Source organism: Monopterus albus, unplaced genomic scaffold, assembly GCF_001952655.1.
Source record: "Monopterus albus unplaced genomic scaffold, M_albus_1.0 scaffold229.1, whole genome shotgun sequence".
Lineage (NCBI taxonomy): Eukaryota > Metazoa > Chordata > Actinopteri > Synbranchiformes > Synbranchidae > Monopterus > Monopterus albus.
In genome coordinates, this window is record NW_018128109.1 from 66,487 (window position 1) to 79,260 (window position 12,774).

Below are 12,774 nucleotides of genomic sequence, written 5' to 3' on the forward strand. Positions count from 1 at the left end.
ACCCTTGACAATAGAAACTAAAGCCAACTGAGCTCCATGACTTTGGCATCTCAACCACTAATCCTCTACAGCCACTGGTTTATTAATTCAATTATAGTATATAAAATGATTATGTGTGTATGTTTATGCGGTAGCGGTTTCATCAAGTGAACACAACTGTGTATGTGCTTGTGTTTAGGACTGGATTGGAAGACCATAACAGTTTGAAAAAGAAAAATATTGAAATGTTGCATGCAAATGATGAAAAATCATATATATCATGTCAATTATAGCCAGCATTTCAGCTTGAATGTGTGTGTCAGAGTTTGCCAGTTGTTGATTGTATGTCAATCGCTGGTGCAGCACACAGGCGATCTACCACCTCATGCATACTGTATGCTAAAACTATAAAAGCCAGGTAAGGTCTGTTTCTGTATACCCACCCATATTTACATATGCACATGCATTTACATGTTCTATTCTACAAAAGTGATAACTACCCATTAAAATTTTCCACCCCAGGAATCACATGGCAATCACAGCCCCAAACTGTAGTGTTGTTAAAAATGCTGTGACACACTAAATAAAGGGCCCCTGTAAAACAACATTTGGCCCCTGATCACCTACTTGGATCTAGTCTAACAGCTTTAAGTGTTGTTAGTACTGACTGTGGGTAGGTGTCCATAGCTGGCTTGATGCTTTTCAAACAAAGGTTCAGCTCAAACATACTTGGTACCTGCAGTGAGCTTCTTCTGTTAAAACTACATTCAACATCTTCAAGGTCTGAAATCTAAATTCACCTTCAGTTTCTATGGGAGCAGAAACAAGAGGAGCTAAATCACTTATAAAAATATTTCAAATATCAAAGTTATATTGAATTGTATAACTTTTTTTTTTTAAATAATACTTATTGTAGTGCTACTAGTCTTTAACCAAGTGCCTCATGACCCAAAACCATGCCAGATTAGCTGTTGGTAATGAAAACCTTCACAGACTTAGTTCACATGGCACCTCGTTACAGACAACTTGGCTTGATGTTTCCCTTTTTTTAAACAAAACATACACATTTATAAGCGAGAGTTTGGTTTATACTCACTGTTGTTTGAGTTTAATGTTTTTGTCAGTTATCTAATCCACAGTGTCCAGTGTGAGTTCATGCAGATGTGCCTGTCTACATGTAGTGTATATGTCAGGCTGTGTGTTTCATTTACAAGGAAGCACAAATACAAGGATGCATCAAAAATTCATGTTCTCCATCTCATCTTATCAAGTGTCAGATTGTGATAATTGTTCATTTTAAAGCTACACATAAATCTCTCTGCCCTGTCTCAGTGTGACGTAGGACAACAAAGCACCTGTGATATCAGTTCTGTGATGGTAACTCAAATACATCTGTGAAATACAATAATCTTTTATGTCATAATAAATACAGTTATATTCCTCTTATCATGTACAACCTCTTCCAGCAGGAGGCTGCTCTTGTGGTTTCTTGGTGTTGGCCATGTAAAAACACACACCCTGCCACCAGTCACAGCATCGGCAGACTATGAGGTTTAACTCAGCGAGGTAGCATTATCATACTGTTTCTCTTCATCTCTTCACCTGAAAGAGAGTATCAAAATGTCATGGAGGAAGCATAGGGAGGACACAAGGGGCAGACCAAAAAAGGGTGTGAAGCAGAAACACCAGATTTCCAAGTTATGATCTCCGACAAACTAATCTGTTTTAAGCCATTTCACAGTTCATTAGTCACAGCACTTCAACTGTAAAAACTTAGCAGTGTTCATGCCAGAAGAAACAGAAAAATAAGAGGGAAACAGTAATAGTGTAGTAGTAATAGGACAAAAAGGAAGAAGTATATGTGTGAGGTTATACTGTAACTTCCATGGTGTGAGCTACGGTGAAGCTAAGGGGAGTTCAGCTCCCCTTAACAAGACATGAGATCCCCAGAAAACATGATTTGCAAAACTTTGGGGGGGTCTCAGTCTAAAATACTGACAATATGTTATTTTGCCTATAGGCTATTTCTGTTTTTCTGTATCTTTATCTGAACCTGAAAAGCCATGTTATTGTTGGCACACTGGTACCTTCTGTTGCCAGATGATTAAGAGGAGGAGCAATGTTTCCTGCTAGGCAGGGAGTTCCTCTGCTCCTGGGATGATGTCTTAGTTTCCACAGTGGCAGGCTTCTGCTCAGGGATCTGCGAAACCTGAAATCTGTTAATTGAGTAAAAGATATGATCACAGTTACATTCTGATAACATCTCAGTCATGATACTCTGCTGATATACAGATGTGTGCAGCTGTGTTTGATGCTTTATTATTCTACTTTCTACTACTTATGAGGGTTATTTAATATCATACCATTTTTGTATTTGATAAAATGATCATATATAATGGTATGTAAAATTTTATCCCTAAGGTAGTAACTATACCGCTCAAATAAATGCAGTTGAGTAAAAAGTGCAATATTTGAAGTGGAGTAGATGTGAAAAGCAGCAAAAAGTGGAAATAGTCAGGTAAGTACAGTATCAGTACCACCATACTGCACAATATTTCAGGAAACATACTTGGTTACATCCCACCACTAGAGTGTATTTAGTTGAGCTGCTCTGTTCTGTTACTTAAGAGTCCTACACCAGTGATTGCCTGTAATGTGTCGTGTCAGCTGTGTGTACACTGCCAGTTAAAGGTGTGGATACACTTTCCCACTGCACTGAATGAGAACATGTGTCCAAACGTTTGACTGGTATTGTAAAACAAAGTGTCTCACCTCCCCACAGACAACACGGTCAGCTCTCCGTTCTTCTTCTCCTTGACTTCTTTACCTTCCACTTTTTCTTGTACAGTATTTGGCACAACAGCTTGTGTATGGTGGGTGTCGACACACACTGCCCCCAGCAGGGGGTCAGTAGATGCGCCCAGGGAGGGCAGAATAAGGGCCTGGGGGGGCTTCAGGGGATCTTTGAGGGAATCCAGAGGAGGAATGAGAAGAGGGGGCCACTTCCTCTGGGCACAGCGGGAGCAGCGATAGCCGTGTTTTGGGGCCAGACCCGACAAGCCAGAGATAGTGTGGAGATGGGAGTGATGGGAACAGAGCCTGGGGAGGGAGCGGAATGGAGACAGCATCGGGAACCTGTAGGGGGATGAAAAGCAGGACATGATTAGTTACACTCATTTTTTCAGTCCCACCTCTTTCTCAAAGGAGCCCTGGAAAGATGGCAGCATGCAAGTTACAAAATAAAATACACAGATACCAACCAAACAATAATCAGTGCAAACTTAAAATATGGGTATCAACTGCCCTTTTCTAACAACAGACATACCACAGGCGTTACATATAACAATTACAGTGTGACAGTGAGCCAGAATACACAACACCTGGACCTCCAAGCTGAAGGAGTTAAATGGAATGCAGGCATCTTTCATTTTATTATTTACACCTGTGCTAACTAGGCTTGCTAAGCAACAAACCATAATACCAGGACGACAAGTTCCAAATATTTCCAGACATTTACATTTACCTCAGCCCTTGTTCAGTTTAAATACTCAGGGTAGGTTCACTGTGAGGCCACCTGTCTTTTGCAGAATCACATAATGTGATCACATTCACACCCGGACGGTGCCCAGTACAATCAAAGTCTGACCTGCTGGCCACTAAGCATATGGGGTGTTAAGGGCCATGCTTAAGGGCATGGCAGTGGTGTTGATGCAGAAGGGACAAACAGTGCTTCTTCACTTGTCCTCGCCTGGATTTAATCCTGCTGATCCGGCAACTCAACCAGAAACTTTCTGGTCAAAAGTTTGCATCTCAAACCTTTAGCCACCACTGTCCAGTGAAGTGAAACTGATAAAGTTTTATCTTCTGATGTTGCACACTGCACACATACGCCTGGATTCTGTAGTTTATATCTTTCCATTGTTCTTTTGTGCAAAGCAGAAGAGATGAATGCAGCTGGGTATAACTGTCTCATACTAGTGTGTCGGTGACCTGTAGTGACCCCAGATAACATCTGCAAAACCAGCCACCACTGATATGCGCACACAGGTAGGATTTGAAAGCTTTCCATAACTGTGCATGTCATTTTTATTTGTGTGTGTGTGTGTGTGTGTGTGTGTGTGTGTATGTGACAATGTTCTTGAATCTAAAGACCACATGTTACTGCAGCCCACTGAGCAGCTGCTCACTGTCAGTTAGGTCCACTTATCATGCTGTAATATTGAGAAATAATATGAACTTTAGTGATTGTGTAGAAGAAGCTGGGTCACCACAGCAGAAAAGAATAGAGGGCAGTTTAAAAATGAGAGAGTACAAATGATTCTTCAGTGTTTTTTATCATAAACAGCCAAGCAACAGTCAAAGTACAGTGGTGTAGACTGTGGTATAGAGCAGTATGTTACTGTTTTTTTAGATTAACTTCAGACTACTTGAGCAATTTTAATGGCCACAACTTACAACCCCAGTTCCAAGCACAACTACACTTGGTCATGTAAACTGTGTGACTTCAAGTTATGTGACAACCAGTGAACTTAGTGACAGAGGGATTGGCTCAATCATGACTCAGAACACGGCGGTTACAACTGTATGAGACAGTCACTTCAGGCACATGGGAGTGAGTCAGTGGGGACTGGGGGGATTCCCACTTCAACAGTGACACTGTCCCATGTATGGATGCATAAGGTCCATAGACACTAATTAGCAAATTGCTGCCCAGAACGAAGAGGTCACAATTTAAATCTTGCATCATATGCAGCTCTTTTATTGATTTTTAAATGCTCAGAAGTATGCTCCCGTCACTCTTTTGGATTTAAATACTGATGTTAATTTGGTCGAAATAATCAAATTCATGCCAATTGTCTTTTCTCTGACAGTCTAGGACATATACATACGGTACATACACACACATGTGTATATGTTTCTCTTTTCTCGCCTTGTTCTGCCATATGTACAAACACACACTCATGCGCACACACTTTTTTTTAATTAAAGCCTCTTGGCATGAGTGTCCTTCCAAATTGTTCACTGCCTTATCCTCACCCAGACGATAAGGGTTTTGCCTCTGTGTTAAACTTGACCTTCTCGTGATTGAGCAAAACTACATGTCAATTTCCGTGTGTGTTTGTCTCATACTTGATTGATGAGCCTTTGCTTGCGGCCATCTGCTTGCTCTCATACTCTAGCAGCAGTTCCTCCAGTGCAGCAGCATTTTCTGAAACACACACATGCAAATGAGTCTCACAGTGAAATTCAGTCAATAATAATATCAATTTAATAATAATAATATTAATTTTGTGCTTATTGGTGTATCAGTGGGCAAAGCATCCATGTCTCCAGTGTTGACAAATGTGAGTACATAATTAGGAAAATAATAGCGACCTTTGATTTCCCTGCCTTTTCTAACATTAACCTCCAATCTAGGATGGAAGGAAAAAGAGCTGCCGAGGAGGCAGCGACAGAGACACATCTTTGGTTGTGTGTGACGTTCTGTGACATCACTGTGGTCTCTTGTTCCCCTCTAAGGCCACAAGACATGAATTGGCTCTGACCACTGGCTCACAATTGTCATTACTGTTGGTGTTTGCAGAACACATACCTTTTTTCTCAGTGATGAGGTGAACGAGAATACTGATGGTGTCTTCATTCAGGTCGTCGGATATATAGGGACAACTGCTACCTAAAAGAGACGGAGATAGAGAAAATAACCCTTTACAACTGTCAGATGTATACTGTGCATAGGTTCTAGATTCAACATCTAGTATATTACCATTTTTATCCATGTAATTACATACAAATAGCACCAAACTGCTATTACATTAACTTCACTCTGAGTTGCCAGAACGAGACAGCACTGTTCATGCAGTGCGTGTCGCTGCTGGGATATCGCACCTTAGGACACAATGAGACTGATATGGGTGACTGAACCACAAAAAGTAGACATGCTTCCATGGCAACCACCCCATAAGAGCACAGCACAGTGAGGCAGCTAAGAAGAGAGTGATGAGGGTGCAGGGGGTCCAGAATAGTTCACTCAGTGATCATGCTCCATTCAGCCCTGTTGAAGCACAAAGGGGATGTGTGTGTGTGTGTGTGTGTATGTGTGATGCTAAGCAGCTCAGTGTATTTGTGAGTTAACAAAATGTGACTATTTAGTTTTCATTTGTACTGTACACAGTATGTGTGTGTATTTCCGCCTTTTTAAAGATTTATGTATTTATTGCATAAGCAAAGTTAGGATATCGTTACACTTTAATAACAGCTCAGTTTCCTTGACTGTTGATGTGCAAGAGCAGCCACATCTATTTCACAGCCACACAATAAAGTGTGTTCAGGGAGGAGTCCCAGGCACCAGTCAGTTTTTGTGTTATTGTCTTCAGATGAGTTTGTTTAGTTTTACATTTGAGATTCAGAAATTAACTCATCAGTTTGTTGACCCCCAGCTTTACTGTGAATGCTGTCTTGTGACTGAATCCAAAAACTGCAGCAGCTACCTTTAGCTTTGCCCCATACAAAGCTTTCTCAATCTCATGACCTCTCTGGTGTTATTGCCTCCACATTTAGCTTTTCTGTTTCCCTCCTTCAGGTTTCCTGTGACTGCACTCCCCAATAAATCTAACTTTTCTCTGTCTGCTGCTCTACACAGTCAGAGCTATCTCTGCAGAATCTGATTTTAACTGTGCCGAGCTAAGCCTGGCTTTGCTGTAATGCGTCCCAGTGGATGTTCCCCTGACTGGAAATGATGAGGAAAGTGCTGGAGTAAGATGTTTACCTCTAACCTTAGCTAAGTCAGGACTTGGGCAGACAGACGCACAGCACGCTGCTACAAGGATGGCTACATACAACCAGAAGTGTTTTATTCTTATCTTTGTACCTGCAGTCTTTAACTTTTGTATTACCAGCTGTCTGTCATCATTATTAACTTCATCTGACACCCTGCTTATACTCCTCTCTCTTGTCCTTTATCTGTGTTAGTCACACAAACACACCTAGCTTACTCTGCACCACTGCATCATCTGTCTTGAAAGCTGTGCAGGAGGAGGAGGAGGAGAGCTGCTATTGTTTTCTTTCAATAGACATTAATATATATTTATTGCATACAATGCATTCTCTGAACTTGCAATGCATCACTACCACTCAAAGGATGGCATACAAGAGGGAAAAAAGACAGAAGGCTGAAAACAAAAGTCAGAAAAGAGAAGTAACAACACCTCCTGTCAACGCCATATCAGCTAAAAAAAAATTATTGCTGCTTGCCATGCCACAGCCTAAGGACCAACTAGCACAACAGCTACACATTTCATCTGTAACTACAGGCCCTAAACAGACCACACAGACTTCTCTGACACTTTCTTGATTTTCTATATTATTATTTGTTTTTTTTTTTTTTTATCTATGTAGCCTATATTATTGCAATATTTTTATATTCTTGTTTTTCTAGAATACTGCACTTAACAAATTATATAAATATTTGTCTTTTCTTCATTAATTGCAAATGAATTTACATATTTGTAATTGAAATGCTAATGCTTTGACTATACTACACATGTATATGTAAATGGACATGCCAATAAAGCTTAGTGAATTGAATTGAACTGAAAGAGGAGACATAAATCATGAGATGAGGACCCAACTGAATTATTGATCTGGCTGAGAAAGGAGAGATGAATGGACAGTATCATGTTCAGATGAGAAGGGAGAGCCAAGACAGTAGACAGGTAGACAAAGCAAGCTGCAGGTGGATGGGGGTTCAGGGAGATTCCCTTCAGGTGCAGGGATGTCTTATTAGGTTTCATAACAAAGTGCTTGGAGAGAAGGAGACCAAGGTAATGCATGAAATCCTCCATCACATCTACGTACATACAGGCAGCTTTTAAAAGACATTAGCATCAAACATGTGTGTAATCAGATCTGCTGGCCTCTTCTAAAGCCACTACACAGGCTTAGCTGCATGGGCTTGGTGACATGGATCTTTAGCTTGTGCCCCAAGAAGCATAAAAGACAAATAACATTAGTGGTTGTGGCTGAGATTCTATAAACAGAAGCTTAAAAATATTGGTACTGGAAGAAAAAGAGTAATGTGTTCCCTGTAATCATCAATACCAAGGAGCTATCAAACTACTGTGGATGCCCTCTGTGAGCTCACTGTACTTCCAAACATGAAGTACACGCCACAGAGATGCAATGACTGTGACTGCACACACTGCCCTTTCAAGAATCATTGCCCATGCCACTGTCTACCTGCTGCTATCTTTTCCTTTCATGTTAACTCTTTTATTCTAAAACCTTGTTATTTTGCAACTTCTCTCCTCTCATCTCTCTCTTACCTTCTTTCTGTGGCGTGGCCATCTCTTCATCTCTGCCCTCCTTCTCAGCAGTGCAGTGATATCCTTTCTTCTTCAGGATGTTGCAGATAAGGATACCCAGCAGGCCCATCACACAGAAGACGGGAACCAAAGCAAACACAGCATACTCTGCTGTGTCTTCCGCAGCGCTGCTAACTCTTGTGCCATTAACTGGCCCTCCTGCACCACTGGAAGGAGCTTCACTCACTGTGCGAACAGTCCTGACGAGCACAGCTACTGAGAGAAAGGAGAGGAATTTGAGAAAAGAGATGAGAGAGGCAGGGGGTAAAAGCAGAAAGAGGGTTTTATTTCCATGAAGTGCTTTGCAGCATGTGAATGCAAACACATTTTCAAGAAACGTAAACACACTGCATGAGCATACTTACTTTTTACACAGAGAGTCTGGGTAGAAAGCTCCCCTGCAGCAGTGGGCTGAAACCTGCAAATGGAAAAAGAGAGAAGAGGAAAGAGCATAATTAGAGAGCTGGACAGAGAGGGGAAAGATCAGTGAATGTTTTACAGCGGAAGAATGAATCAGCACTTTTAGCCTGTGGCATGTTACGTCCACTGGTTCTCAATGTTGCCTGCTTAATGTGGTGAATATTGTATTGTGCTGTATGAGTGTAAAAGCAGTGTGTGGAGAAAATAACAGCACTTAATTTTAGAGCAAATTAAAGTTTACAAGGTACATATTGGAGCAAATCTCCTTGAACATCAGGCCTACAGTTGTGGGTGGATCAACAAGCAGGCAGGTAGGCCATTAGAGAGACAGAGTGGGAGTTCTTACCCGGGTAGACAGTCGCCACAGATGGCATCTGAAGTCACAGTGCCAGGAGTTGCAACCTGTCGGCTGAGGAACTCACAGGAGGAGTGCGGGTGGCACAGTTCAGAGTCGAACGTGTCTGAAAAAGTTCCAGTCAGGCATGGGTGGCATTGCACTTCCTCTGTTGGACTCTGGACCTGTTCACAAGCCTGGCAATTTTGCAAAATTACAAAATGAATCATTCCTCAGGTGCAAAGGACAGATATCTTTTAATTAGAAGTCCTGCCTTGATGATGGGAATTAAAACAATGATATCTTTTTTACAGTTTCACATAAAAAGCCTTAAGGCTGTTTACCACAAGTAAATATGAATATCTAAGTAATAAATGGTAGCTGTGTTGTTATCAGTAGCAGCATGTAACTTGCTACAACTTCATCAATTCAACTTGCAACAAAAAAAACATGCCACATCTTGACAAAGTCCCACTCTGGTCATAAAGCAATGTCATAGGTTTGCATCATTAAACATGGATTTATGGAAGCAAATAACTTATGTTGAATATAGTGACCCAGCACATAAATTAGAAGGCAGGGAAGAAGAATATTTGCATCCAATTTGCATTTAAAAAATAAACTCTAGATCTCTGGCCTGTGGTTTGAAGGTGGGAGTAAACATATATGTATTTAAGAGGGGTAAAGTTTATTAAGGAACATGGGGTGAAGGTTTGTAGTGGGGGTCAACAATCGTTTAGAAGGAACACAAAGTGCTTGTTAGCAAGAGATATTGTAATAGCAGAGATATAATTTATAGAAAATGTCTCTCAATCTATTATATTTTCACCTTGGTAGGCTCCTGGCCTGCAGGGCACTGCAGACACATGCACCCTACTCCCCACCGACACTGCACTGCTGCAGTCCCACCACAGCCGAACACCTGGAAGATGCACAAACACGAGCTCATGAGACAGATGAAGTTTGCAGTAAAACTGAGCGCACATGCTTTGTAAATCACGATGATATCTCATCAGAATGAATGCAAAGACCTACACACCCACACATACACACTCAAAAATGCAAACTTTGTTTTTTTATTTGCATAAACACACACAAATGCACATATTTACCGTGAGTAGGACAAGAGCTGAGCAGCAAAGGTGGTTCCTCATCTTCTTCAATGTATTCTTCTATGTGCATAAGATCTAAAGGAGAAAAGAACAGAACAGAAAAAGATTAGTCACATTTGAAAACACAAACAGGTCTGCATATCTATGGGCTTGAAAACACAGTAAAAATCAATCTAGTCACTTCAGTCAGCACAGCTGAAGCCCTTTCAAACACAATTTACTGACTTATTATTAAGTAAAAAGAAACCTCAGATTTGACAAGACACATCACAACACAACATAAGTGATGACATTACAACACTTGCAAAGCCAAAACCTTTTGATTCTGTCAAACAAACACAGACAAATAAGTTTGATTTCATTCCTTGTGGGGACTTTACATTGACTTATATTCATTTCATTGAGACTTACCCCAACCTTACTCATCTAACCTTAAACCAATTTGCCACTAAAATTCAATGATAGCTGGTCCCCAGACAAGGGTGAGTCCCCACAGTGTTAGTGTGTAAACAGGTTTCGGTCCCCACAGTCTGAGTAATAAAGTAACACACAGTACGTAGACATGCACACTCACACAAAACCACACATGCTCCCATGGCAGAAAAACACCTGAGTCATTTTATCCAGAGCACTGCAACTTGTAAGTAAGGAGCAGCTGTAAATGCTGTAAATAACATTTAAAATGAATCAGGCCCTTTTTATGGACAGCAGTGAATGAACCCAGGCTTTTCTGTGACTATTTTTGGACCATCTGTACTCACATACATATTTAAGGCTACAACATATTTATTTGCCAACACATGCTGACTTTCTCAACACCTGACACATTTTACATGTGTACAGTAGCTGCCCCTGGGATGAGCATTTCCTGACATTTAGGTTGGTTATAACAATGTAGAAATCAAAACTTTGTGATATCATGATAGAGAAGATGAATGCATGAAAAAAATCAGGACGATTGCTTTATTTTGCAGAACAAAACTCTGGCCTTTTTCATTCTCTGGACCTCCAGATTCTGTACAATCACTACTTCCACTGTGTGATTAATCAACTGACAAAATAAAACAAAAAAAGTCAAAAATTTGCCTTTAATTAAGTGTGCTTTGTGCTGAGCCCCATTTCCAGGACTAGGTGATGCTAGTTTTATCAGAGGGACCTTGGTTCTTTCAGTATATAGTAGGTTATTTGTGGTGGAGATTTTTCTTTCAAAAATACATATATGTAGTCACACAACACAAAAATAATTCAGACTTCAGACCACATGAATATGGCATTAGACACGCTGCAGATATGCCTGGTAAAACAGCTACTGACCAAAGTAAAAATGCTTGGAAAATGTAACAGAGGGAGAGAATAATGATGACAAGAAGAGCAATGGCATTTCTCAATAAGATCATAGATTGCAGAGGAGCTTTCAGAGTACAAATGAAAGTTTAAAAGAAAGTACAGGCAAGGTGCATGCAGAATATCACAGGTAGGTTTGCAATGGTATGCGATTTTCATGATAGGATACCTGTTTCAGAAAATATCACGGTTTCATGGTAGTTCTTCAATACTGGTAAATGTGCAAATGTGCATGGTATGATAACTGTCAATTTTCATAACATGGTATACCATGAAACCAGAATACCTTTGCAACTATAGTTATAGGAGTAGAAAGTAGAGAAAAGGAGAGGAAAGGAGGGGAGAGATTATATAGAAAAAGTCAGCCATTACAGCTCAGACGAAGAGAAAACACAAGTTTGGAAAACAAAATATGAAAATGGTCAAGAGAGTATAAAGACAAAGCAGCATACTTACCCCAGATTTGCAGCGACTGACACAGTTGCCGTGGCAACTCAGGGAGGATGCTGTGTGCACGGACCAAATATGCTCTAACTTTTTTACAGCTCTCTAAAATGACACTTGCTAAAAGTAGTATTTGGTACTACTTGGATATGAAACTCAAAAATTAAGAAAATTAAGATTAAAAATCTGAAATTCTAAAAAGATCAAACTGTGACAGAGAGTTGACATTAAAGTGCAGCCAGAAGGTTTCTGACCTGCACAAGTCTGTGGAGAATTTGCTGTACCTGGCTATGTCTTATACTATCACTGTGACCACAGACACACCCCTCACATCCTTAGGACATGCCCCTTCTGTCACAGCTAAAACAGGGAGTGTGTGTGTGTGTGTGTGCACGTGTGTGAGGGGTGAGGCTGCTGCACAATGTTTTAAACAACAGTTAGTAAGCAAATAAACACTTGTCCACTGAAACCCATTCATTCTCTGGCTACAGTATGTGTGGTCAGCGCACACACAAAGTTTTATGCCTTATATCTTAAGGCATAAAACTCACACCAGACACACACACACACACACCTTTGTAAGCCAACACCAAATTGTGCCTTACAGAAAACAGTCATCAGCACAACTTCATGGTCTGTTGACTAAAACATTCACATTTTGTGCACTTTTTTCACTGTATCACTTGTGTACATGCAACACAATTGGTTGTTTTTTCTTTTTTGCCACCTTGAGAGCCTCTACAGTGGGTACGGAAAGTATTCAGACCCCCTTAAATTTTTC

General features: G+C 40.5%; 1 protein-coding gene across 2 annotated transcripts in view; it reads right to left on the reverse strand.

The window, feature by feature from the left end:
- Window positions 1-6: 6 nt before the first annotated feature.
- Window positions 7-12,774, reverse strand: part of relt (RELT TNF receptor) — a 24,446-nt gene continuing 11,678 nt past the window's right edge. Inside the window, exons 2-11 of one of the 2 annotated variants that reach the window (XM_020619938.1) lie at window positions 10,206-10,280; window positions 9,923-10,015; window positions 9,106-9,290; window positions 8,705-8,757; window positions 8,301-8,552; window positions 5,573-5,653; window positions 5,110-5,188; window positions 2,752-3,114; window positions 2,067-2,195; window positions 7-1,581 (exon numbers count right to left, since the gene is read on the reverse strand). In XM_020619938.1, the coding sequence (XP_020475594.1) occupies window positions 2,084-2,195; window positions 2,752-3,114; window positions 5,110-5,188; window positions 5,573-5,653; window positions 8,301-8,552; window positions 8,705-8,757; window positions 9,106-9,290; window positions 9,923-10,015; window positions 10,206-10,247 (1,260 nt within the window). In that variant the 5' untranslated portion in view covers window positions 10,248-10,280 and the 3' untranslated portion in view covers window positions 7-1,581; window positions 2,067-2,083. Of the gene's footprint in view, window positions 1,582-2,066; window positions 2,196-2,751; window positions 3,115-5,109; window positions 5,189-5,572; window positions 5,654-8,300; window positions 8,556-8,704; window positions 8,758-9,105; window positions 9,291-9,922; window positions 10,016-10,205; window positions 10,281-12,774 lie in introns of both variants that reach the window. The other variant, XM_020619937.1, reaches the window with a different exon arrangement.